This window comes from Lynx canadensis, chromosome B1 (genome assembly GCF_007474595.2).
Source record: "Lynx canadensis isolate LIC74 chromosome B1, mLynCan4.pri.v2, whole genome shotgun sequence".
Classification (NCBI taxonomy): Eukaryota; Metazoa; Chordata; class Mammalia; order Carnivora; family Felidae; genus Lynx; species Lynx canadensis.
Genome location: NC_044306.2, coordinates 15,220,763 through 15,248,310, shown reverse-complemented (window position 1 = coordinate 15,248,310; position 27,548 = coordinate 15,220,763). Strand labels below are relative to the sequence as shown.

Genomic DNA, 27,548 nt, shown 5'->3' with positions numbered 1-27,548 from the left:
TCACTGTAGGAGCAGGAGGATTAAATGACAAAAGCAAAGGAAATGGAGAACAGGAAGGCATCTGGCATTCTGGTTTTGGACTATCATTTTCCTCATCTCTACCCTCTACGAGAAGAAACAGGTCACCAATTTTGAAATGCTTTTTTTTTTAATGTTTATTTTTGAGAGAGACAGAGCGTGAGTGGGGAAGGGGCAGAGAGAGAGAGGGAGACACAGAATCTGAAACAGGGTCCAGCCTCTGAGCTGTCAGCATAGAGCCCATGCGGGGTTCAAACTCCAAAACAGCAAGATCATGACCTAGGCTGAAGTTGGACACTTAACCCACTGAGCCACCCAAGTGCCCCTCGAAATGCTTTTAATTCCTGGTGGGGAAGGATTGTGGTCTTTTACATAATTGTGCAGCAAAAACCTCTTTTCACACAGGACCATAACTATTTTTGGTAACAGTTTCCAAGTTCCAAAGAAAAATATTTGCTGTATTTTAAAATACTAGGCTTAAGAGCTCTATTATTTATTTCTTCACACTGTGCCGCAATGTTCTTTCTTCTTTCTCCTCCTCTTCTTTTTTTAAAATAAGCTCTATGCCCGATGTGGGGCTTGAACTCATGACCTCAGGATCAAGAGTCACAAGCTCTACCAACGGAGTCAGCCAGCCAGGCACCCCCGACAGTGCTATTTAATTTTTTTTAAATGTTTATTTATTTCTGAGAGAGAGAGAGAGAGAGAGAGAGAGCGAGCGAGCATGAGCAGGGGAGGAGCAGAGACAGAGAGGGAGACACAGAATCCAAAGCAGGCTCCAGGCTCTGAGCTGTCAGAACAGAGCAGGATGTGGGGCTCGAACTCATGGACTGCGAGATCATGACCTGAGCCAAGGTCGGCCGCTTAACTGACTAAGCCACCCAGGCGCCACATCCCACAATGCTTTTTTCTTAACATTGCAATTAACCATGTTCAATACTGATTTTACAACTAAAGGTGGTCAGGCTAGAAAAAAGTCTGGCTGAGTCATTTTTGAGGAACCGTAATGGAAGAAGAGGCAGAGGAAAGGGGGCAGAGAAAGGGCATAGGCAGCCAACCTCAATAGCCCTGGTTTACGCCCAGACTTGCCCAGCTAGCACACTTGGTGGCTGGAGTCCCAGAAGCAGCTGGAATACAGATTCCCGGCCTCTAGGGAGAGCTAAAGCCTTGCCATGGATCTCCCTGGTGCGCTTCTAGCTTCTTTCTTCTTTTGTCTAATCACAAGTCAGCTTCTCCCTGTGCCCTGAGAACCGATTCACCAGTATTTTGTGTTTCCCGGCATGTATGTTCCAGTTCCAGTGTTTAGTAATGTTCTGGTATTTGGCAATATTTTCTTAATAAAATCCCCTTGCTGGCCTCCTGGAACACATTATACTACTTCTCCAGCTACTAGAATATTCGTGATCAAGTATGAGATTAAAATTCATTTACAGTAATATTGTTATAGAAGATTATATCCCAGATGAGTAACACCTGAAGAAATTAACTACACTAATTGAATCTTCTCCCCACCCCCCACTCCGGTCACTTTGCCTCTCTATGCTTAAACAAAAGTTAAGTCATATTAAAATTTCCCTAAGGGCATCTGGTTGGCTCAGTCGATTAAGCATCAGACTTCGGTTCAGGTCATGATCTCGAGTCGGTGCATTCCAGCCCTACGTTGGGCTCCAAGCTGATAGCTCAGAGTCTGGAGCCCGTTTTGGATTCTGTGTCTCCCTCTCTCTCTACCCAAGCCCGCTCACACTCTGTCTTTCTGTCTCAAAAATAAACATAAAAAAAAAAAAAATCAAATTTCCCAAAAATGTCTGGTAAGGGATAACAAAACATACAGTGATATATTATTCTTCTCCAGCTTCCCCTTTCTACCACCCCCAGTGGATCATCCATCCAAACAGCCTAACTCTGCCAGACTAATCACCTTTAAAACCAGATTCAGAACTTTCCATAGGGCCACTCATTAATGGTTCAGAGCATCACTCAGTTCACACTTTGATTCACCTCAAGAAGTCCAAACTCTCTCCAGAATCTGGACCAGATTCTAAACCGCTTTACAGTCTCTAGAATCACTTAATCATTTTATTTCTTTTTTTTTTTTAAGGATTTTTTTTTTCAACGTTTATTTATTTTTGGGACAGAGAGAGACAGAGCATGGACGGGGGAGGGGCAGAGAGAGAGGGAGACACAGAATCGGAAACAGGCTCCAGGCTCCGAGCCATCAGCCCAGAGCCTGACGCGGGGCTCGAACCCACGGACCACGAGATCGTGACCTGGCTGAAGTCGGACGCTTAACCGACTGCGCCACCCAGGCGCCCCTTAATCATTTTATTTCTTACCACCAAATGCATAAGGACCACTTCCTGTCCCTGGCCAATTACAAGCACCCTCTGGCGTAGATTCCTCTCACCTGGAATGCCTCACTTGCTTTTCCCAAATTCTTCCTCTTCAAGGCCCAGATCAAATTCTGCCACCTCTGAGACAACTCTGTCAAAACAAATTACTGGACTCAGAAGACATTTCCTCTAGCCAACTGTTCTACTATAATTAAAGTTTCACTAGACAAATTAGCATAATTTACAGGAAAACAAAATCTGCTGTTGCTTTAACTCAAGCATCATTTTGGTAAGAAATGCCTGGGCACAGGAAGGGGCGTGGGCATCTCAGGGTAACAGGACTGATTAACAGTACCAGTTCCTTCCTTAGAAGTAGGAGCTGGACCACCTGTAGGATTTGGAGGGGGTCGTATTCTTCAGTTGCACTGCAGCAGAGAAAGGACTGCCAAACACTGGTCCTCTCTCAATTTGGGAAGGATAAAGAAAGGATCTGAGTTTAACCCCGGTAACTCTTTTAGCAAGAGCAAATGATTTAACTGTCTTCAACACCTGTAGCGACTGTAATTGGAATTCCTACCTCTTGGAGTTGTAGAGGATACAATGAGCGCACTGCGAAAATGTACTAAGCACTCAACAAAGGGGTGCCATATATACAAGACGATGCATATTTATGTACAAACCGCAGCCCCCGGATTTATACCTGAATGGGCAAAAATGTTGGGGAGCAGGCTAGTTCTTAACGTGGATATCATGAAGCTCTTGAAATTTGGTGAATTTCGTGCTCAATTGTGTTGATATATTCTCCTGCGAAAACGATATGTTGTTTGCATCAGGGTCTGAACGGAGACTGTGAACGAAAACGGGCGGGGAAATCAGAGCAGGGAAGGATTCGGATTTAGAGACAGTAAGCGGAGGGGGTGAGCTAAGAAAAGCGAAGTACAGATTTACCAGCACGGGTCGCGGCCTGCTCCCTTTCCTCCCGGAGGTCTGACGGGGCCCGCCTTTGACTCCCTTCTCTCTGCTCCTTGGGCCTCGTGAGGCCTTCACGTCTCCGTCCTTTTACTTTCAGAAACCCGCGCCACCGGCGGAAACCCGTGGGCCCGCAGCAGCAGGCGGGGTCCGTCTTCAAACCCCGCGCGAGGGCCAGGCCAGAGCGTGAGGGGGCGTGCCGGCAGGAGGGCGCCGGGCCAATGAGAGAGCGGCATAGGTGCGGAGGGGCCGGAGAAAGGAGAGCACCAGGCCTATGAGAAAGGGGCCTGGGGCGGTGGGGACGAGAGCGTGCCGGGGTTGGAGGGACGTGTCAGCGCTGAGACTGGCTGAGCCGAGGGGGCGGGCCCGGGGCGGGGCCAGCGGGGGCGGAGCCTGCTCTGGAACTCACCCTTAATGGGCAGCTGGCGGAGGGCTAGAGAAACGGAGCCTGTGCGGAGAGGAGCAAGTCGGTGGCCGTTGTGTGGAGACTGTGTGTGCGGTGAGTGCTGCCATCGCCCCTTCCTGCCGCGGCCCCGTCAGCCCTAGGCCCGCTCCCTCCATCCTCCAAAGCCCGGCGCCCGCCGGGCCTGCAGCTGCTCCGGGGGGAGTGGAAGAGATGGGCAGGGTCTGTGCGGCGGATCCTTTGTTATGGCACCACATGGGTGTGAGACCGTGCACCGAAGCCCGCTTGGCGACAGAGCCGAGCAGGGGTGGGGGAGACCGGGCCGAGGAGCGGAGATCTGGCTGGAGGGGCCGAGCCCGGAGGACGGGAGAATGGACAGGCCGGGCCGGAGCATCGAAGCCGGATTGCAGGAGACTAGACCCCGGGCCTGGGGACGAGTGGGGGGAGGGGGAGCCGAACCCGGCAGTAGGAGGAGGAGCCGAGAGCCGAAGGCAGCCGGATGCCTGGGAAGGTAGGGCGGCCTTAGGCTAAGATTTGGATCGGAAAGAGAGGAGAGGACGCTCGGCGCCCAGAAACCGTGCCCCTGGGGGGCCGAAGGCGGCCTTGGTGGTGCCGAGAGGCGCGGCCCTCGGGGCCGATCCTCCCGTTACTGGACGACCGTTTGGTCTTTGCTGCCTGTTCCGTCTCGGGCCTAGATTTTCTCCGGTAGACTGTGTGACTCAGTTTTCCAGAGACGTAACTTCAAGCATTGAATTCCAATTCCTTTTCAGACCTGAGGGCTTCCATAAGTCCTTGCAGCTCTTCCCTGTGGTTAAATATCCACTGCCAAAGTCCCCTAGCAGCTGCTTTGAAACCCCCTCAGGCCATGCTGAAAATTGCGCCCTTCTCACACTTGTCACTCTTGATTTGAGTGGTCTGTTCTCAAGCCATGCAGAAGCTTCCTCTCTCCCTGTACTCAGTAAAGGGCATCCAAGCCAAGAAACCAGGAACCAGCCTTCTCAGCTACCGCGCCCTGTTCTTTCCTCAGTTAGCCATCAAGCCTCTGGACCTCCTGAATATCCGCCACATCTGTCCACTTCTCTGCATTCCTGAGAGCCACCCCAGGCTCTCACGTGGCTACAACAGCCTCATTGGTCTCCGTACTTCCAGACCCCTTCCCCCTTTCTAGTCCATTCTTCACAGCACAGGCTGAGTGATCTTTACAAAATAGAATTCCAGAAGGCTTATCCTTTGCCCATAGGACAAACCCAGTGCCTTAACGAGGCTAACAAAGCCAAGCACGGGTTGGGTCCTTGGTCTCCTCCCCTGCCTTATCTTTCATTATAGCACCATTTCACTTTCTGCACTACCAGGCTGATCTTAATACCTATTCTCTGCCTGGAACACTCTGCATTCGCTCTCTCCCTTCTTTACGTCACATTTCCTTGTGGAACTTCTACTTAGGTTTCTGTTCTCATTAAGTACTTCAAGGTTTAAGTCTTCTCATCGTGTGTTCCTTTTGCATCCTGCATTTCCTAAGAAGGAAATGGCATATCCTTTGCAATTGCTAGTTTACTATCTCCCCTACTAGTTAGTAAGCAAATTCCATGAAGTACTGTGTTTATCTTGTTGTTCCTTATTGTCTTTCCCCATGTCTAGGGCCTGGCACATGTTAATGCCCAGACTACAGTATTATGGTTTTTTTTAAATAATTAAGCCCTATTTAGAAAAAGTAAACCTATTTTAGGATTACTTGGCAAATTATAATTAAAAGATGTGGATTAGAAAGGAACTGCAGAACTGAAATATGGAGACGCTGTAACAACGTGAAGATGCAAGATAGTAACAGGTGCTGAGCAAAGTGATTAGACCAGCCTGTATCAAAATGTGCTCAGCCACTTTGAATGTGTTAGAGTTACATGATCTCCAAGCTTAAATCATCCCTATCACACCTGATGTTTGAGCTTTGGTTTTGCTTTGCTTTTTTGCAAAAGAAGGCTTTGAAAGTTAGAATGTGTTTTAATAAATGAACAATTTATTAAAGTGTGGTGATAAAACCTCACAATACAAAGGAAATGAAACATGGTACCTATTTAAATCAGATTTGCTTTTGCTCTCCTTAAAAAAAAAAAAAAAAGGCCTTTCTTCCTGCCATTTTAAGAGACTAACGTGTTGTCTGATATAGACATTTATAATATTTCTTTACTGTTTGCTTTCAAGCCTAATTTAACACAACCTACAGCTTCATCCTCCTTCAATGCTAAAAAGCAGTCTTTCACATATGCTTTCAGAACAGTTTTGGTGCCTAGTATTAGATCTTTAAACTCTGCCTCAAAGGTAGGAAGCACTGGTGTTTGGGCCCCCAAAAAGATGTGGGAATTCTTCAACTGTTAGATGATGTTCTGTACACATTTAGTAAATATAAATGTAATGGAGGGGAATAGGCACTCTGTTGTCAGAAGACCCGAGGCCAAGTCCCAAGGGCATCACTTACTAGCTCTTTCGTAGATTAGGCATAAATTATATACACACCTCATAGGGTTGTTGTAAGGATGAAATGGATGTCTGTTGACGGTGCTTTCTAACTATGTAATGTTATTTCTCTGCCTATTTTGGTTTTGCCTGCAAATTGCTTATCGAGATTCTGAGTTCGAGTAAGATAAAGTTAGGTGATCCCTACTGAGCACTGTCTGGCATCTGGCTTGTGGAGGCACCTCTGAATTCCCCGGGGGGTACAGGCGAGTCCCACACAGGGATGGGACCCACGGCTCTGCCGTCACTGCAACCACTCAGGTTGGCCGCAGTACTCTGCACGCAGTTGTTCAGGTAATTATTATAGCACAAATGGCAAATGAGTAAATACTGCTCACTCTGACTTTTCCCAGTTTCAAAGCTTCTCTCCCTGGGAGGATTTTTTAAGTCAGGTCATTGTAAACACGAATCTGCATGTAGAGAGGAGTGGTTCTGAGTGGGCAGGAAAAAGTCTTGTAGGTTAGCTGTACTTTTTATGAAAGGCATTCAGGATCCTTCATTCTACATTTATTTTATACACAATTTGGCTTTGAATAGGAGGGGAGCAATTCCAGCCTGTCTTCCTGGGCCTGTGGCCCTTCCAGAAGAAAGGAAAGAATGGTTTCATTTGATTCTATGGCACCGCCATTGTGCTCGCTTCGGCAGCACATATACTAAAATTGATTCTATGGCACCACTGAACTTAGTCTAGTTTACTCTGTATTTAATTCTACTTGCTGCTCAGTGGGTTTTCACCTCAATTACAAAATAAATATTAAAAGAATGACTACTCGGTCCAATGACAACATCCAATTCAGTGAGTCTTACAATTCCCCAAAGAAACTCAGAGACTAGATGGGAAACAGTTTCCATAAAACCCCCAGTACATTAGAGCTGAAGTCTTTTCTTATTCAAACTATTTGAAAAGTACGTTTTTCTGTTTCACTTACTAAATTTGGATACATGACTGCTTTTCAGACTTTGTCCTCTGTAATCGGTTATAAATACAACCCTGATGTTTTTCAAGTTCTTTGGCAAAAGCATAGTCTTCCCAGAAGTCCTAATGGGAAGGCTTCACCTTTACTTTAGAGGCATACAGAAAATATGTCTTAATAACATACTGAATGCTTAACATGAAAGCAGTTATGTGACTTTTAGAAGTAAATTACCCAGTGGCATCAGAAATACCATAACTGTCATCCTTATTTTCTTCATTAATTAGAGTAAGGGCACTTTATACTATTTCTGTGTCTCTGCTATCAGTTTCTGTCATGTTATTTATGCTCTTTGCTGCTTCTTAATTAGAGCTTCTAGGTTATGGATTTTAGTTTCCTGTCTTAAAATTATGAATAGTGTCCTATAGGGTAGTAAGTCACGTACAAGAGAGGGAGTCCTGGCTCTGCCACTTAAGTTACTTAACTGCTCTGAGCCTCAGTCAGCTGAACTGTAAAATGGGGATCTTAACGTCTCAGACCATCGTTGGAAGAACTAATCAGAAATACAGTGTGTTGTTTTGTTTTTTTTTTTAGATAGATTCGTGGAGTTGATTCATAAGTGAGCAGTATTCATTCTGATGTCTCATTTTGAGATTTCAAACCCTTTGAGACCAGGCTTTATCTCTTACCTCAGTTTCCTTGTAGGGTAGCCCCCAGGAACAACCTACTGATGGGGGACAGGTTAGCTGAGTAGGAATCTAGCAAACTGTTTATACTATTTTAAAATCTTATTCGGAAATCTCTGCTGTAGACACACTTTCAAACTATTCATTTTTAATAACAGAGTTTTGTGGGTTTTTACATAACACTTCATAACTTCATATAGAAATTGCAATTTTAGAAATTAATTTCCATTCTGCACCTTAACTGTAGATGACTTTCTCTGCTTTACTGTATTATTGCAATACATGATGGTCCCTTTAGTTGGCTAACCACAATATAAATAGGAAAACATTACAACTCTTCACTTGTTTAGGAAAACACAGTGTGAAATGTTTAAATATCTGTTTCAGAGTGACAGCAAATTTATACTGAAAACCTGTTTTTAAACTTGAAGATCTGTTTGTATCTTCAGTGGCAAATGCTAAAAGAGTCTAGGAACTTGAGAAGTGACCCTAAGACCCACATTCAAGTTGCCATCTAATGCCAATTGGTCCACTTAAATTTTCTCTAGGACCTAATATATATTCAGAACTCTACTTTGTGAGCAGCAGCATCCTGAACTGGTGGAAAAAAATAACATACATCAGTACAGCAGAAACAATTAGTATTAAGTTCATTGCTGCACTGAGATATATTTTTTAAATCCTTCTTATCTTCCCACTTACGTTTTGTCAAATGAAAACGTTCTAAGAACATAGACTTCTGTTATCGTTTAGAGCGTTAGATGTTTCCCTTGAGGGATCATTTTTTTTCCTTCAAGATGAGATCACCATCCTCAGAATAATTCATATTCAGCCAAGCATTAGCTAATGGAGGTGAGGTAATGCTAAATGTGACACATTAGTAAGTTCTGCGAGAATCACAGCGCTGATCCCAAGAGTGTGGATTTGCTACTTTCACGTGGAAAAAGCAGATGGTGACAAGGAGAGAACAAATGTGCACGAATCTGAGGCAGTGAGGATTTTATTTACCATTATATAAATTTACGATACTATATGAAGGTCAACTGATACTGTCACAATGTATAGTATTCAGATTCTGGTAACAAAAGCCATGAAGCATGTTACAGTATTTTTTCCTGAGAAATCCTTATCAAATACTATAATCCTACTCTAAAGAATTCATATTTTTCCTTTCAGCCACCAACTGCCTTTACTGCAACGAGATCGTACATCTCATGCCTAATATCAGATATTAATAAATTACAATTATTTGTATTAAGCTTGATCTGCATGAAACTGTAACTTTTAAGAATGATTTGGTCGGAGAAAGTTCAGTAGAGGCACCCGGGTGGCTCGGTTGAGCATCTGACTCGATTTTGGCTCAGGTCATGATCCCAGGGTCGTGATCAAGTTTCACATCAGGCTCCGCACTGGGTGTAGAGCCTGCTTGGGATTCTCTCTCACCCTCTGCCCCTCTCCCGCACCTGCGTACTCTCGCTCTCCAAAAACATTAAGTTAAATTAAAAAGAAAGTTCAGTGAAAAGGAAGTAACTACATAAAAGTAGTTTACTTTAGTTTACTTTAGTATTTCAGTCTAAGAATCACTGCACTGTTGGCCAAAGTGTTTGACAGGATCTCTTAAGGGCTTCAGTCCCATGCGGGAACCTACCAGCATTTAGGGGTTCCTGAGCACATACTGTACATTTGGAAAACCCATTCACAGGGCCAATTTGAGACAAACCCTGGGGGCCAGAAAGGACACTGGCAGGAGCTCAGGGTTCAGCTTAAGAAATTTCTTTTTTCTTTTTTTTAATGTTTTTATTTTTATTTTTATTTTAATTTTTTTTTTTTCCAACGTTTATTTATTTTTGGGACAGAGAGAGACAGAGCATGAACAGGGGAGGGGCAGAGAGAGAGGGAGACACAGAATCAGAAACAGGCTCCAGGCTCTGAGCCATCAGCCCAGAGCCCGATGCGGGGCTCGAACTCACGGACCGCGAGATCGTGACCTGGCTGAAGTCGGACCCTTAACCGACTGCGCCACCCAGGCGCCCCGTGTTTTTATTTATTTTTGAGACAGAGAGAGACAGAGCATGAGCAGGGGAAGGGCAGAGAGAGAGGGAGACACAGAATCTGAAGCGGGCTCCAGGCTCTGAGCTGTCCGCACAGAGCCCGACACAGGGCTTGAACTCACGGAGTGTGAGATCATGACCTGAGCTAAAGTAGATGCTCTACCGACTGAGCCACCCAGGCGCCCCAAGAAATTTCTATTTTTATTAAGTCTTCCTTCCCACTGTGTTTTCAGTCCAGATTTACTACAGGCTGGCCATAAAGTCTTGAAACATATATAATACTATTTTCGTATGGATTGTAATACAACAATAAATCATTATATATTTGCCTGTGTTTTCAGAATTGTTAGCCACTCTGTAACTATTCTCTCAATTCATCAAATTAACCACAACTTTGTTTTTTAGCAAAAAATTATGGATGGATAGTTATTTTGAGTTCTAGTCTGCCCACTTAGAATTGGCCTGCATGGGGCAATTTGGTCTCTAGATTTAGGGTTCAAGGACATTTGAGGTTTCCTGTACCTGATACATGTTTTTTTTCAATGTGTGAAAGAGAAAGAGAAAGAAAAAGAGGGAGACTAGAACATGGCACAGAGCAGTTAAGGAAGGATTGCTACTTTCATAGTAGAAATGATCTTTGTTACTATTTAAAATAATAGTTACTTTAAAAATAATACATGGCACAAAAACAGACACTCAGATCAATGGAACAGAATAGAGAACCCCGAAATGGACCCACAAACGTATGGCCCACTAATCTTTGACAAAGTAGGAAAGAATATCCAATGGAATAAAGATAGTGTCTTCAAGTGGTGCTGAGAAAACTGGACAGCAACATGCAGAAAAATGAACCTGGATCACTTTCTTACACCACACACAAAAATAACTCAGGCAACAACAGATGTTGGCAAAGATACAGAGAAAGAGGATCTCTTTTGCGCCGATGGTGGGAACGCAAGCTGGTGCAGCCACTCTGGAAACCAGTATGGAGGGTCCTCAAAAAATTAAAAATAGAACTACCCTACAACCCAGCAATTGCACTACCAGGCATTTATCCAAGGGATACAGGTGTGCTGTTTCGAAGGGGCACGTGCACCCTAATGTTTATAGCAGCACTATTGACAATAGCCAAAGTATGGAAAGAGCCCAAATGTCCATCGATGGATGAATGGATAAAGAAGATGTGGTATATATATATACAATGGAGTATGACTCGGCAGTCAAAAAGAATGAAATCTTGCCATTTGCAACTATGTGGATGGAACTGGAGGGTATTATACTAAACGAAATTAGTCAGAGAAAGACAAAAATCATATGACTTCACTCATATGAGGGCTTTAAGGGACAAAACAGATGAACATAAGGGAAGGGAAACAAAAATAATATAAAAACAGGCAGGGGGACAAAACATAAGAGACTCATAAATATGGAGACTCATAAATATGGAGAACCCTCTAGAGGGTTGCTAGAGGGGTTGTGGGAGGGAGGATGGGCTAAATGAGTAAGGGGCATTAAGGAATCTACCCCTGAAATCACTGTTGCACTGTATTATAACTAACTTGGAAGTAAATTTAAAAAATAAACATACACCATTTAAAAAAAAAAAAGGGCACTTGCTGTGATGAGCACTGGGTGTTGTATGTAAGTGATGAATCACTGGGGCGCCTGGGTGGCTTGATCAGTTAAGCGTCCAACTTCGGCTCAGGTCATGATCTCACAGTCCGTGAGTTCAAGCCCCGTGTCGGGCTCTGTGCTGACAGCTCAGAGCCTGGAGCCTGTTTCAGATTCTGTGTCTCCCTCTCTCTCTGCCCCCCCGTTCATGCTCTGTCTCTCTCTGTCTCAAAAATAAATGTTAAAAAAAAAAAATTAAAAGAAAAAGTGATGAATCACTGAATTCTACTCCTGAAACCAATATTGCACTGTATGTTAATTAACTAACTTAACTAAAATTTAAGTTAAAGATTTACAAGATAAATTAATATAAATAAATATAATACAATTTTTAAAATAAAATTAAATAAATAAATAAATAAATAAATAAATAAATAAATAAATAAGAACAGTACAGGGGCCCCTGAGTGGCTCAGTCGGTTAAGCATCCAACTTTGGCTCAGGTCATGATCTCATGGTTCATGGGTTCAAGCCCTACATCGGGCTCTGTGCTGACAGCTCAGAGCCTGAAGCCTGCTTTGGATTCTCTCTCTCTCTCTCTCTCTCTCTCTCTCTCTCTCTCTCTCTCTCTGCCCCTCCCCCACTTATGCTCTGTCTCTTTCAAAAATAAATAAAATAATTTAAAAAAATTTTTTAAACAATACAGATATCATAGAAAAAATAGAAAATTAAAATTTTAAGGAATGAATAAGTTGCCAATAATCCCATCCCCCAGAGATAGCCACAGTTAACAGGTTAATATGTAAAGATGCTAGATAATTACTTTGGGTCTTTTTCTTGTGTTTGCTTTGATGGAGATTATTTTATACAGCCTTAAAAGCATTTTTTTAATGTTTTATTTATTTTTGAGAGAGAAAGCATGAGTGGCAGAGGGGCAGAGAGAGAGAGGCAGAGACAGAGAGACAGAGAGGGAGGGAGGGACAGAGGATCCTAAGCGGGCCCTGTGCTGACAGCAGCAAGCCCGACACAAGTCTCAAACTCAACTGTGAGATCACAACCTGAGCCACAGTTGGACACTCAACCAACTGAGCCACCCACGCACCCCTGTAACCTATATCTACTTAGCCTTACATTATAAGCATTTGATATATAATTGATAAGTACTTTTTTGTACTGTTTATATATTTTGATTAAGAGAGGGCTGGGGAGAGACAGGTAGAGAGAATGGGAGAGAAAATCCCAAGCAGGCTCCACACTCAGTGCAGAGCCTGATGCAGGGCTTGATCCCATGACTGCGAGTAATGACCTGAGCCACCCACGTGCCCCCTGCTAAGTTGTTTAAAAAACTTTTATAACAGGGCTGAGTGTAGCCTGCTTAAGAGTCTTTCTCTCCCTTGCCCCTCTCCCATGTGCACTTTCTCTCCAAAATTTAAAAAAAAAAACATTGTTCTAAGTTTTATAGCTCTATTAGCCAGTGTATGGATATACCACAACTTAACTATTCTCAGTTCTCGATATTCTCAATATTTTGTTGAAAAATGCATATCCTTCCCTCCCCACCCCCACCAACCCCTGGGGCTATTTTTTTAGGCTGCATTCTTAGAAGTATGATTTTACCAGGCCAAACTTCAAAGCATTTATTGAGGGGGGGAGGACATATCAAGATGTTCTCAAGAGATGATCCCAGTTGACGTCCCTTCCAGTAGTGTATGAGAATGCCTGTCTCACACACCTCTTCTCATATTGTGCGTGATTGGTTTTAGGTATGACTTGGTTCAAATACATGGGTAAGTCCGCACAAAAATACAGCTAGGACATTTTGGGATTCTTGTCTCATGGCTGATCTAAATATAGAGGAAATAGGAGCAATCCCAGGGAAGTACCTAATCCTCCCTCTATCACACTCACCATCTCTTTACACGGGGTGTCCTCCTTCCCATCATGGCAGATGAACCCTCTCCTGTTCTTAGCTGAGACTGACACCTCCCCACATGTGAGCTACCTTTCATCCCTTCAGGAACTTTCTCTCCTCTTGCCCTATTAATTTCTCACTTTACACAGATCAGTCTCACCAACATGAAAGCATGCCTTCTATAACCTATCTTTAAAACCAAACAACTTAAGAAATCTCTGCCCCCTTGTCCCCCTCCAGCTACTATCCCATTTCTCCTTTCCCCTTCACTGCAAAACTGTTTACTCACTTTTGTTATCTTTACTCATTTTCGTTCTTCCATTTTCTCCCCAACCCTCTGCGGCAACATGGATCCTTTTAAACTATGATTTTTGAAAAGTATAAAATGTCGCTGTTGGGTAAATGCAAAATAAATGTGTCAGATATTTTAAAGCATTTTTTTAATGTTTATTTATTTTGAGAGAGAGAGAGAGAGAGCATACACGTGCAATTTGGAGAGATGCAGAAAGAGAAAGAGAGAATCCGAAGGAGGCCCAGATGCAGGAATCGATTCCATGACTGTGAGATTATGACCTGAGCCAAAATCAAGAGTCAGATGCTTAACCGACTAAGCCACCCAGGTGCACCAGATATTTTAATTAATAATAGAACCAGTAAGATATTAAGACCAGTTCAAAGGAGAATTGGAAGAACAAACATAGACAATTAGGTATAATGAAATGAATTTGCTAATAGAAGCAAAACTGGTTAATATCCTATAGGGTGGTAATACATCATTTGAAAGGGTCCTCTTTTCTACAGGTTCAAAACCAACTGCATCATTAAAAGACACGTTCATTTTTGTTGCTATAGACAAGAATCATTTGCATGACCATCCATTTTCCATGACTTATCTTCCTACAGAGTTGTAAAATAACCTACACAGTACAAGGTCAGTCAAAAGACACCCTATAAAGTCAAGATTCCTCTTGACAATGGCCAGCACCACACTGAAATGATATACAGTAATTTCTTTTGCCCATTTCCAAGTGTTAGAGAATTTTTCCTGACATTCCTCTGATACTGCCCCTGCTGCAGTCACCTTAGTCTCCTACTGGCTCTCTAAATACCAGAGTGCCCCAGTGTATCTCCAGCACTGATCTCTCCCTGATTCCAGACTCTTAACTGCCTACATCCACTGTTCAACTCAAGTCTAAGCCATCATCATCCCTTTCTAGAACTATTCTTTAAGGCTTTCCATTGGCCTATGTGTTTGTGCTCCAGTCTTCTGCAGTTAATTCTCCACTCAGCAGTGACAGTGATCTTTTGAAAGCATTCCTTCCCTCCTCTGCTTAAAAACACACCAATGGTTTCTCCTTGCAACCAGAATAAAACCCAAGCTGCTCTCAGCTCCTGAGGGCCCCATGTGATCTCACCTTTCCTACTCCCATTTCTCTTCCCTTCCCTCCCCTCCCTTCCCCTCCCTTGACCATGCACTAAGTGAAATTAGTCTTCTTTCTGTACCATGAATACACCAAACTTTTTCAGAGACATTGTACTCGGGGGTCCTTCTCTGGCAAGGATAGCCTCAATGTCATTTGGATCTCGATGTAAATGTCACTTCGGAGATGGCTTCTCCAACCACCTTAGCTAAAGTAGCTCATACTCCCAGTCTCTCTAGTACTTTACCCTATTTTATTTTCTCCAGAGTTCCAATTAGTGTCAGAAATCTTACTATCAATCTGTAACTATTCTTCCTTTCTAGGATGAAACTTTCTTGAAGGTAAGAACTTTGCCTTGTCTTCTACTCTGTCCTAGTACTTACAATGGTACCTAGCACAAAGCATGTGCTCACTAAATATTTGCTTACTTACTAAAAGAGGGTTCATCACTATCCTCCCGTGATTTTGTAGAAAGCCTGTAGGAAACAAGATGGTAGAGAAGCAAAAAGTCTTTGTTAGAAATGCAAAATGAAGACTGGCTTTGAGAGAAGGTGAAATGCTACCCTCCTCTGTGGTTGAATTGAAATGGTGACACTTCCTTTCCTCCATATTCTTGTCTCCATCTTTCCCCACCACAGGGGCATATAATATTTAGGGAGAAGGCAGGAAGGAACTTAACTTTGGAGAACAAAAGAAGTCTCCTTAGCTTTTAGGAGGCCTTGAAAGGGGCGGGCTTTGGTAGGGATTTTCAGTTTGGGAAGATGAAAAAGTAGGTTCTAGAGATGGATGGTGTGATGGTTATGCAATAATGTAACTATACGTAATGTCACTGAATTGTACACTTAAAATAGTTAAGATGGCAAATTTTTGTATGTTTTATCACAATTCTTTAAATTTAAAAGTGGGAAGGGAGGCTAAGGCCTTCTATATAAGCTCTGTGGTTGAGTAGGTCCTGTTGATGGGCTGGTATATTCTTTTAAGATTCCTGATTTTAGCATACGAGTTAGGTTAAAATTGTATCTTGGTTAGAATTTCTGAGATAGCCAGGGCTTCCAGAGGCTGGAGAAAGTTGAGAAATTTTGGCCTTGTTTTTTCTCTCTTCTTTATTTAAGGAGGCAGATTGCCATGGGAAGTACCTTTACTTCTGGAAGGCTAGAGAAGACATGGGAGAACTCCAGAAGACAAGTAGTAAGGACCTGGCTTCCTCAGAGGCCTCAGAGCAGAGTGGGAAGGAAGGGGCCTCAGTCACTTAGCTCTGTGACTGTGGACCAAGTCATTTAATCGCTAAAAGTGGAGTTTTCTGACTTGTAGGAGTGTCGGGAAGAGAAAAGGTCACATGCCCAGCACAAGTGTCTGCTGTATAAGTGCTTTGATTGTTAAAGACTTGCGCACTGCATAAGGTAGGCTAGAATTGTCTGATGGAAGCATGAAGCAGAAACTTCCAGTTCTTACTTCCTGGTTTCCCAGGCCATCCACCCCACCACCCTAAACGAGAAGTCGGGATTCTCAAGCCCAGTTTCAGAATAAAGATTATATGGAGGTTTGGGACTTCTTGGTGCTGTATCTCTCAAGAATCTAAAGCATCGTAGAATAGTATGATGTGAGGTATACCGTTGTGATGGGGACTTTCTGGGTTTTGTGTTGATGGTGTTGAGTTAGAAAACTGAGTTCTTATCCATGAATGACCTGCTCTGTTGCAGTAAGTTGCAACTGGTACCTTGGTCAGGTGGGAGTGTACAAATGTAAAAATTGATCAAGCCGCATGCTTCTTCCCTGTATACTGTGTGGACTTCATAGCTCGCTTAAAAAAGAAAGAAAGAGACCAAGAAATGGGCTCCGTTACACATACTTTTAGAAGGGATCATTGTTTTCAGGTTTGACTCACAGAAACATTTAACAGAGGAGGTGAAGCTGGGGAGGGGGGTAACGCTAATGTGAAAATGTCCATATAAAGCATTAATTTGGAGAAACCATCACTGGAATAATTAAGAGGAGGCAGTGATCTTATAAGGACAGATTTTGATTACTTTCTATCTTTATATTCTAGTTAGAAGTACCCATGGAGAACAGTGAAAACTCAGTGGATGCAAAATCCATTAAAAATTCCGAAACGTGAGTATTTCTAATACTATCTTTATAATCAGAGAAAGGCACGTGTATGTGACACAGCGAACTTTGAGAAGCAAGGAAACAGAAAGGCCTTTCAGACCAGAGACACCCAGCCAGCTCCCTACTTCAGCAGCTGTGTGGCTCCACACGTGTCTACTTAGCGTCCTTGAATCTTGTCGTTAAAATCAAACTTTCATCTAACTATGGGGAGGATGGGGGGAAAGACGAGGTACAGTGCCTGACCCACAGTCAGAGACCCCAACCTGGAAGTGGGACGCCAAGGAAGGGCAGAACTTGCAGGTCTGGATGGTTCCGTGCTTCCCTAAATCCTTCTGCAGGATGAGAGCTTCTGTGTTTGGGGGAGATTTTTGGCGTCGTGTTTATCTCTGAGTGACAAGACTAAAATGAGATGCCAATTCCGAGTCTAGGGAAGAATTGCCTGGTTTTAGATGATCTTGTACCCTTTGTTTTTCTGTCTTCCTTTTTGCAGTATTTTACATATTAATGTTTCCCATAACCAGATGTTGGAGAAAGAAAAAAGATAAAACTCAAAACACTATTAATTTAATTCATGTCATTATCCATTTGCAATCTCTTGGAGAACTTGAATTCTAAAATTTCTTTCTGAGACCTGATACTACTATTTTGGACCACCCAGGGAAGTAGTAGTTTTAGTACTAAATAAGAGTATTACAGAACTATTAACAGGTTACCAATAAAGATTTAGCAGTGTCTGTTTCACTAAGGAGATTTCCTAGAAACTAAACTTTTGAAATGCACTCTCCTTTTAGAGGGTTTGGGGATTTTTTTAAAAACCTTTTGAAATGATACATGCATTTTCCTACCTTTTCATATCATATAGAATATAATTTTTTTTACCGTTTTTATTCATTTTTGAGAGACAGAGAACATTAGCAGGGGAGGGGCAGAGAGAGAGGGAGACACAGAATCCGAAGCAGGCTCCAGACTCTGAGCTGTCAGCACAGAGCCCGACGCGGGGCTCAAACTCATGAACTGTGAGATCATGACCTGAGCCGAAGTCAGGACGCTTAACCAACTGAGCCACCCAGGTGCCCCTAGAATATAATTTAATAGCAAATTGCATGGGAGCCCAAAACAGATTTAGGTCGTTTTTGTCCTGTGCTAAGTTATCCTCACGTCCCTTGGTTTTTTGAGTCTCTGCTCTTTATCAGGCAGCCCCCTCCCCCCCCCCCCCCCACCGGCTCCCCCAGCTCCCCCAGCCTGGCTATCCTACTGCCTCCTAGGAGGCAGCAGGAGGTGGAGAATTACTGTTCTGGGATCCATTATCTATATGGTCTCCAACAAGTCAGTCTGCTTTCAGAGTGTTGATTTTCTCACCTGTAAAATGTGGGGATCTTCACCTCTAGCTAAATATAATAGTTCCTTTCTGACCTTGACTGCTTTCATGTACTATTTTCATCTTTTTCCAACAATGTTTTTAGAATTGCATGTAATTGCATGTAATGAAATACTCTCCGGTTAAAGGCATGAGTACATGCACTTTAGGTATTGAGGTTTGGCTGTTCCTAGACCTGGTATTTACTGATTCTTGGGCTAGATCAGAGTTTGGGCTTCCAGTCTATTTTGGTCAAGTATTATTGGAATGTAGCCACACACTTTGACTTACATATTGTCCTGGGCTATGTTCACCAGCAGAACAGAGGAGCTACAAAAAACACTGTATGACCTGCAGGCCTCAAATACTTGATATTTGGCCCTTTTGGAAAAAAATAAAAGTTTATTGACCCTGATCTAGGATTAACAGAGGTTTAGCGACTTTCAGACAAGTATTTTCCAGTTATTTACAACAGTGATTTTCTGTATTAACTATTAATTTGTTTAACTCATGGCATTTAAGGAACAATTTAGGAATTGTGGTAAATATTGTGCTTCAAGTCATATATGCATTTTGTTGCTTTCCTAGCATTTCAGGGTAATTTTTAAGACGTTGCTCTTACCTTGAAAGGTAAAATATCTCACAACATTACAAGAAATTTAAAATGTTTAAAGCATAAAATGTATGTGATGAAATTCTATACAATTTAGAGGAAAAGCAAATGTGGAGATTAAAAGCCTGGACTCTGAAGTCCAACAGGTGCTCTTGGCCTCGGTCCTGACACGTTATCTGCATAACCATCTGCACATTACTTAGCCTCACAACAGTCACTTCCTCATCTGTAAAATGGTTTCTTGTGAAATTTAAATCAGGAAAGGCCCGCACCACACAGCCTAACATTCACCCAACAAATGTGAACTGTTCGTCTGTGTTATAAAAGTTGTATTGATGTGAACAGCAGCATTGGCCTTTCTATCTTTGTAAACTGTTTGATTTCTGAGCAGAAAGATCTTCCATGGAAGCAAATCAATGGACTCTGGAATATACATGGACAACAGTTACAAAATGGATTACCCTGAAATGGGTTTATGTATAATAATTAATAATAAGAACTTTCATGAAAGTACCGGTATGTATCACAACCCAATTTTTAGTCCTTTTCAAATGTTGTACTATTTACATTTGGTATAATTTTAAAAATAGAACTGATGCTATTAGTAAACGATAACACAGAATAACCACAAAGTAAGGATGGAGCGGGACCCTTCATGTCCTGCAATACATTATGAACTCTCCATCTTCTATCCACCATCATAATCTCTCCCTCTTCCTATAGCAGGCCTCCTATCTGTGTGTTGGCTTTTCTGCCCTCGTTTCTTTATCCCCCTGTTCCCTCTTTAAGGCTAATGGAAGGATTCAACAAATAATAGGTAGTAGTATTTTTTCATTCCAGGAATTGTACAGGGCACCTGGTAGGTATTCTCTTGTTTAATTTGCATAACAACCCAGAAAAGCAACCACGGTTAGGTGCTGAAAGGTTAAAATTCTTGTACAGAGTCACACAGATAATTTAATAGCAGAGCTGGGACTTGGCCTTGGTGTGCCCGACCACGCCCCCAGCCTGAGCTCTCAATCCACCTCCTGGACTCCTTCACCTGTTTGTATCTTCACTTGCTCTATTGACTTTTTCCTTTCCCCCTACAAAAATGACAGAGCCCCATTTGAAAGAGACCCTGCTTCCTCTTAAGCTTTGATCTCATTTTTGTCTCCTCTAAATTTTGAAAACATGTACTTCAAGCTTGCTGTTTTCACTTCTTTCCATCCCTCTTGAATCTGTTTCCTCCACTACCTCTCCACTGAAACTGTTCTCTTAGGTTCACCATGGCCTGATCACCAAATCTCCTTCCCAGCCTCTATGCTGAGTGCCACTTGAATCTACTAATACATTGCAGACTTTATTTTTAGAGAATATAAAAAATAAAATCCCCTACAATCCTAAAAAGCTAATTAATATCTTGATGTATTACTTGATATTTTCTCCTGACCGTTTCTCTTAAAGCTTAATTGTATTCATAATATGCAAGCAATATTGTATCCTTATTCCTCTTAACGTAATATAAACATTTTTCGTGTTCCTATATAATCTTCAGATTTTTTTCTTTTAATGATCATATAGTATTCCATTTGCTCCATTTGTATAATTTACGATCTGAATGGGCTATTTTTCCACTTCTTATTTTTTAAATTGATGCTGTGATCATTCTTTGAATTGGCGTATCGATCACATTAGAATTGATTTTTAACTAAAGAAATTAGAAGCAGCAGATCTAATTTAGGAAGCTGTCTACCAGAGTGGTGGTGAAAATGGCCAAAAGAAGCCAGGTGGCACTGGAAAGATAAGTGGGCCTTGGTGTTAGATTAGTTATGAAGAATGAGGACACGGTGAATGGGGATGGGTGTCTAAATCTGAATGGCAGCATTTGTATTGCTTTCGGCTGTAAGTTGAGATGCCGCGTTGAACCATCGGACATTCTGTCTCACGTTGCCAGTTATGATGCCCACCTCCTGTAGGATTTTACATTGTTGAATATGTTCTTTAACAACCATAAGAACAAACAACAAACCAGTAGTCTGGCTTTAGAGCAGACTTTAGAGCATTAGAGTGAGCTCTTTTTCTGCTTTGAAATTTGAAGGTCAGGGCCTTGCAGTGATCTCTTGACAGTATCATACTTTCGGTTCTACTATTAAATAGCTCACAGGAGTGCCTGGGTGGCTCAGTCAGTTGAGTGTCTGACTCTTGGTTTAAGCTCAGGTCATGCTCTCATGGTTTGTGGGTTTGAGCCCCACGTCGGACTCTGTGTTGACAGCTCAGAGCCTGAAGCCTGCTTCGGATTCTGTGTCTCCCTCTCTCTCTCTCTCTCTGCCCCACCCCCTCCCCTGCTCACGCTCTGTCACGCTCTCTCTCTCTCTCAAAAAAACATTTAAAAAAATTTTTAAATGGCTCACAACCTAGGACCAGAATTCACTCACCTTGTCACATAGCTGCATGGTACCCTCAGCCTCTCCAAAGTGAAAACTTTGCTAGACTTATTTTAATTTTATAAAAATTACATATGGCCATAATAGAAATTTCAGAAACTACAGATTAACAAAAGAAAAACCATTAAAATCACTTATAGTCACACTACACAGAGATACTCTATCAACAATATTTTGGAGGTATAGACATTGAGTCTTTTTTTTTCTATTCATACATGTTAATAATTTATTCAATTCTAAGGTGTGTCCTCCCCAACATTTTAGTATTTTTAAATCTGGGTGCACTGTGCAATCAATCTGTACATTGATGTGGAGGGTACTGTAAAGGAGTGATGAAAGCCCAGGACCCCCAGGTACAGGCCTAACGCGAGCTTTGTCACTTTCAACAAGTACCTGAACCTCTCTGTGCTCCTGTCCCACATCTGTACAAAAGAAGCTGGTCATAATCATGGTCTCGTGGTGTTTGGAAAGGGTTGGAGGAAATTACTCCTGGCAGGATGCCTGGTGAAAAATATTAATGTGGTAGTGGGTTTGTGGGGTTTTTTTCTGAAAAAATATTATTAAAGTAGTAACGTATCTTAAAATTGCTGGGAACTTAAAAAAATCCAGTTCCTCTGAGTGTATGACATGTGTATATGGTTATATATATATATATATATATATATATATATATATATATATATCATATTTTTCCTAAACAAAAGTAGTATCCTATATTGTTTTATAGGGTTTTTTTATACAATGACCATTTCCCATGGTAAAATTTTGCCTACAGAAATGGCAACACAGTATTCCATTATATAAATGAATCATAATTTATTTAACCAAAGTTCTCCCATTAAGCATTTCAGTTGTGTTTTTTACTAAACAGCTGTGAAAGATCTCCTTATGACCATAACACTGATACAGCTTGTATTATGAAGTGTCTTATATGCCAAGAAACTAAAGAGACTTAGTGTTACCGACGATCAGAGTAACTGAATTTTCTTAACAGCTGAAAAGAAGAATTTATTGCGCTGAATAATTCATTCAGAGCCATTACTCTTTTTTTCTTTTTAATGCAATTTAAGTAATCCTTTCTGTTTTCCAGGAATGCCGTCTCGGTCTGGTACAGATGTGGATGCGGCGAACCTCCGAGAAACATTCACAAACTTGAAATACGAAGTCAGGAATAAAAACGATCTTACACGCGAACAAATTGTGGCGTTGCTGGACAGTGGTAAGAAATAATGAAGAGTGACCTGCCTCGACGGTCCAACTTTATATGACGGTAGCTGTAATTACAACTGTAAAGCGTGAGAACGGTGGCGTCGTACTGTTTATAAGCCTACATTGTATATAAATGAGATAAGAGTAGTCGTGCCCCCCCCCGAAATGGTCTGAGCTGTGCTGTCTGGCACAGGTGGGGCTTCAGTGACCTCTCGGTTCCGTCTTCAAGTCCTTCATCTTTCTCCTGCGCGGTTTCCTAGGAGATGAGTGAGTGAAGTTGTGTTGGGTTTTCTTTGCTTATTTTCCTTACTTATAAACGTTTTTCCAGTTTCTAGAGAAGATCATAGCAAAAGGAGCAGTTTTATTTGCGTGCTTCTAAGCCACGGTGATGAAGGAATCATTTATGGAACAAACGGACCTGTTGACCTGAAAAAATTAACAGGTTTCTTCAGAGGGGATTATTGTAGAAGTCTAACCGGCAAACCCAAACTCTTCATTATTCAGGTAATCTTTCACTGAATAACCTGGTGACAGAGGATTAATCAGGGATTAAGTTACTCGTTTGTGGATTAGCCGATGGATTATTTTTTTCTCCCAGATGCTACTGAACTAATGTTAACTTTTTTATTCATTTAAACTACCACTTACGAGATCTAGAATAAATGTTCATTTTAGACTTCTATCAAAAATATTCTTCATAGTTAACATCCATTTTTACACAGCCTTTACATTTCTTAGGAATCAGTTATGTGTGTAGGGGTACCTGGGTGGCTCAGTCACTTGAGTGCCAACTTCAGCTCAGGTCATGATTTCAGGTTGAGTTCAAGCCGTACATCAGGCTCTATGCTGACAGCTTACAGCCTGGAGCTTGCTTCAGATGCTGTGTCTCCCTCTCTCTCCCCTTCCCCTGCTTGCTCTCTCTCTCTCTTTCTCTCTCTCTCTCTCTCTCTCAAAAATAAAATAAATGTTACAAAAATGTTAAAAAAGAAATCACAGTTATGTGTATACACACATGGTGTTTTATTTTTTATTGTTTATTTATTTTGAGAGAGCGAGAGAGAGAGTGAGTGACAGTGGGCATGAGTGGGAGAGGGGCAGAGAGAGAGAGTCCCAAGCAAGCTCCACGCTGTTAGCACTGAGCCCAACATGGGGCTCAAACTCACAAAGAGTGAGATCATGACCTGAGCCAAAATCAAAATTGGACCCTTAACCGACTGAGCCAGCCAGGTGCCCCACACATAACAGTTTTTTAGTAAATGTTTATTTTCTAACCTCTAGGCCTGCCGAGGCACGGAACTGGACTGCGGCATTGAGACTGACAGTGGTACTGAGGATGACATCGCCTGTCAGAAAATACCAGTGGAAGCCGACTTCTTATATGCGTATTCCACAGCCCCTGGTAAGGGTGCAAACAGTGAATGTTACCTGGAGATCTTAAACACAAAGAAACTGTTCCAAAGGCTGTCAGGATTTTGATATTCATGAACAGCTAGCAGGTATTTCAGGTAACTTTAGCTACAGAGAAGTGTCTGAAGGTTGTCTTCAGAGAAATCTGGCTGGAAAATCTGCTGATAGAAGGAAGCATACTTGGACAGTGCCATTCATGAACTTAATGCCAGATAGGAGGCTATAGGGTAATGCAGAATAGCACTATCGTGATTTAGTAGTAGAACACAATATGTACCATTTTGTCACAGGTATTGTAATTGTGAGAGCTTCCTCCACTTCTTGGAATAGGAGAGAGGTATGTTTTCCAGGAATTCTTTGGGAGATGGGAGATAAAAAAGATAAACCTTAATAGTATATGACAAGGGAAAAGAAATGTGGTTTGTGTTAAACCCATCAGCATATAAATAAGTATTGATTGTGTGATTTATTTATTATGCAACTAACTCAGGGTGTCACAAAGTTTGGAAATGGAGGACAGATGCATTTTTTCTTTAATTTTTTTTTTTTTTTTTAACATTTATTCATTTTTGAGAGACAGAGTGTGAGTTGAGGAGGGGCAGAGAGAGGGGGAGACACAGAATCCAAAGCAGGCTCCGGGCTCTGAGCTGTCAACACAGAACCCAACGCGGGGCTCGGACTCACAGTGTGAGATCATGACCTGAGCCGAAGTCGGACACTTAACCGACTGAGCCACCCAGGCGCCCCTGAGGACAGATGCATTTTTAAACGATGTTACATTTTTAAATACGCTCAGTATGATTTCTTTTTGACCTCAGGACATCTTTCCAGGTAAAGTGCTTCTAAATTAGAAGCAGTCGATCCAAGAGTTAATCTGAAAAAAGTACAATAAATATTTTTACCCTTTTTTGGAGTTTTTGAATACTCTGTAATGTCTTTATCATACTTCATTCAGATGCCTCGTAGACGCATTTAGGACATTCGAATGTGTGTGTAGACACGAGCAGCTTCTGTCTTGGATGAGTCAATAATCTGACTGCAACACTGTGCTACCCCAGTGGTGCTTCTCACGCGTTTGCCTCTGTACCTTCTGCACATTACCCTCTACCCTCCCTGCGGGAAGGGGGACCCAGAGAAGAGAGCTTCCCATAATTCAGCAGGGAAGGTAGTTCACAACTCTTCATTTCCTCGCCACGAGCAGGGGTATATACACAGCACACTTTTGTCCCCTCTAGTGTCATTTCCCCGGACACCACAGGCGCCATTTCTTTTCTTTTTTAGGGCTGGCCCTGCTTGAGGAAGTGTATGCTTGTTTTCTCCTTGACGATTATGTGGGAATTTATAACATCAGACACTCACGGCATTTTGGTTACATTTTGCCTTGTAGGTTACTACTCCTGGCGAAATTCCAAGGATGGATCCTGGTTCATCCAGTCACTTTGCTCGATGCTCAGACTGTATGCTCACAAGCTTGAGTTCATGCACATTCTTACTCGGGTTAACCGAAAGGTAGCTCTAGAATTTGAGTCCTTTTCTCTTGACTCTGCTTTTCATGGAAAGAAACAGATTCCATGTATTGTGTCTATGCTCACAAAAGAACTATATTTTTATCACTAAAGATGGATGATTTTTTTTTTTTTTAGTTTGTATGCCAAGGGAGGAAAAGGTTTAACTGCTTTGTTTTCCTCTCTCATTTAGATCTAATCTAATACTTCAAGTGGTATTTTGGAACATGGCACTTTCATAGCAGCAGAATTATGAGGCTACCTCAAACTCAGAATCAGGTAGTTGAAATCAAACTTAATTAGGGACAAATAAAAGTGAATAGTGGCACAATCATTGTGAGGGGAAATGTTTGTAAATTAACTGCTCTCATAATTAGCAAGTTTTAGTGATGCCATGCTATGAATTCTTAAGTAAATACGGAAAACGTTAAACATTGTAGTTAGGAAGTTCAGTGATCCTGGCATGCTGTCATTTAAGAGTATGCACTCTCGTTTTTGTCACACCATAGACCTACTGATGTGGAATAAGGTGTCCTAGAATTGTGGGGACCCATGGACACGGTCAAAGTCTTAAAGACCTACCTTGATTTTAGAATCGGTATTTGGAGATAAGGCCCCTGTACTTTTAGATCATTTGTCTGAGTGCATGGTTTTGTGATGTTGGTCCTGAGCAGGTCTTCTGCGGCAAAAAGTCACGTTTACTATTGAAAAAGAAACTGAGTGTTTTGCTAGAGAGGCAGTGTGCGCAAATTCCGTTGATTCTTGTGAGGCTAGATGCGGCGTCAGTGGAGGGAGACAGGGTCAGAAGTGCGAAGTGCCAGAGAGAGTTCATCCACCAGCATCGCGGTCGTGATGTCTGCGCCCGGGCCCATCCGCTGAGCTCTCACCAGGAGAGCACCTGAAGAGCAAGCTACGTAAAAACCTCAAACTGTGGATCGTGCTGATGGCAGCGCGAATTGACAAAATTCTACAGGAATATAATAAAACACACCGTGCATGGTAAACAGTGTCATGCAACGAAGAAGCAATAAATCCATCAGCTGGGTGCTCCATAACTAGGAGATGGTTTGACCTGAGCAGAGACACGGCCGGCACAGCCCGTGTGATGTGATGGAGACGGGGCCACAGACCGGCTTCAGAAAAACCACCGCCAGTTAGTTGTTTCGTATGGACTGGTGCGTGTGGAGGATGAATCTCCAAGAAAGCAAACCAAAGCAGAAATGTCTGAATTGGAAATTTTCCAAAGAAGGTGAGCGTCACAGCCGAAAGCATAGCACGCTTTGTAGTACGGTTTTTAAGCAAGCTATTTTCTGTTGAAGTCTACACAGGAAATGGTCCGGTTATAATCACGTCCTGTTCTCTGAAATGAAAGGCCCACCGCACACAGAACCTGAGACGGCAGCCAGTCTCCCCTCCCCTGGCGCAGGGGAAGCGGCGCTCGGGCAGGCCCTGGGCCGCTGCCGCGTCACCAGGTCTCCCTGGTTTTTCCGTCTCACGTTGCACATAAGCTATCTCCTGCTCAAAGAAAGGAACTCACATTTATAAATGACAGCTCTTTGTTTTGACTATGGAACTTTTTTGTATAAATGAAGCATGCAATGGTATCTGTGTGACTGTTCTGTAAACTTTTGTTACGATTTTTTATTTCAAAACATAAATTTTAACTTAAAATTACCAACATGGTCAAGTTTTTGTTGTCGTTTCTGATGTTGTACTACTGACTGTAGTTAAAAACATTTTTAACCAAGGAGTGCCTGGGTGGCTCAGTTGGTTGGGCGTCCGACCCTTGGTTTCAGCTCAGGTTGTGACCCCACGGTGGTGGGATCGTGTCTGGCTCTGTGCTGACAGTGCAGAGCCTGCTTGGAATTCTCTCTCTTCCCCTTCTCTCTCTCTCTCTCTCTCTCTCTCTCTCTCTCTCTCTCTCTCCCAAATAAATAAACTTAAAAAATAAAACAAAATGGCGGCACCTGGGTGGCTCAGTCAGTCAGTTAAGTGTCGGACTTCGGCTCAGGTCATGATCTCACGGCTTGTGAATTTAAGCCCCTTGAGCCTTATGTTCGGCTGTGCACTGGCAGTGTAGAACCTGTTTGGGTTTC

The 27,548-nt window shown here is 42.3% G+C and overlaps 2 protein-coding genes across 10 annotated transcripts in view; one reads left to right on the top strand and one right to left on the bottom strand.

The window, feature by feature from the left end:
* PRIMPOL (primase and DNA directed polymerase) overlaps positions 1-3,493 on the bottom strand; it is a 60,081-nt gene extending 56,588 nt beyond the window's left edge. For 5 of the 8 annotated variants that reach the window (XM_030312111.1, XM_030312116.1, XM_030312119.1 and 2 more), the window contains exons 1-3: positions 3,297-3,473; positions 3,049-3,195; positions 2,423-2,499 (exon numbers count right to left, since the gene is read on the bottom strand). The gene's annotated coding sequence lies outside the window, so the exon portion shown is untranslated. Of the gene's footprint in view, positions 1-2,422; positions 2,500-3,048; positions 3,196-3,296 lie in introns of all 8 variants that reach the window. The other 3 variants (XM_030312118.1, XM_030312112.1, XM_030312114.2) reach the window with 3 other exon arrangements.
* Positions 3,494-3,719: 226 nt separating this feature from the next.
* CASP3 (caspase 3) lies at positions 3,720-27,130 on the top strand. 2 transcript variants are annotated; one of them, XM_030312109.1, is made up of 8 exons: positions 3,724-3,816; positions 15,939-16,014; positions 16,874-16,938; positions 19,297-19,421; positions 22,422-22,550; positions 22,869-23,044; positions 23,819-23,939; positions 25,335-27,130. In XM_030312109.1, the coding sequence occupies exons 2-8, from the start codon at positions 15,952-15,954 to the stop codon at positions 25,562-25,564; spliced, it is 909 nt and encodes a 302-aa protein (XP_030167969.1). In that variant the 5' UTR covers positions 3,724-3,816; positions 15,939-15,951; the 3' UTR covers positions 25,565-27,130. The 2 variants fall into 2 exon arrangements, with proteins under 2 accessions (XP_030167970.1, XP_030167969.1); XM_030312110.1 differs by lacking the exon at positions 15,939-16,014 and having other exon boundaries at positions 3,720-3,816.
* The last annotated feature ends 418 nt before the right edge of the window (positions 27,131-27,548 follow it).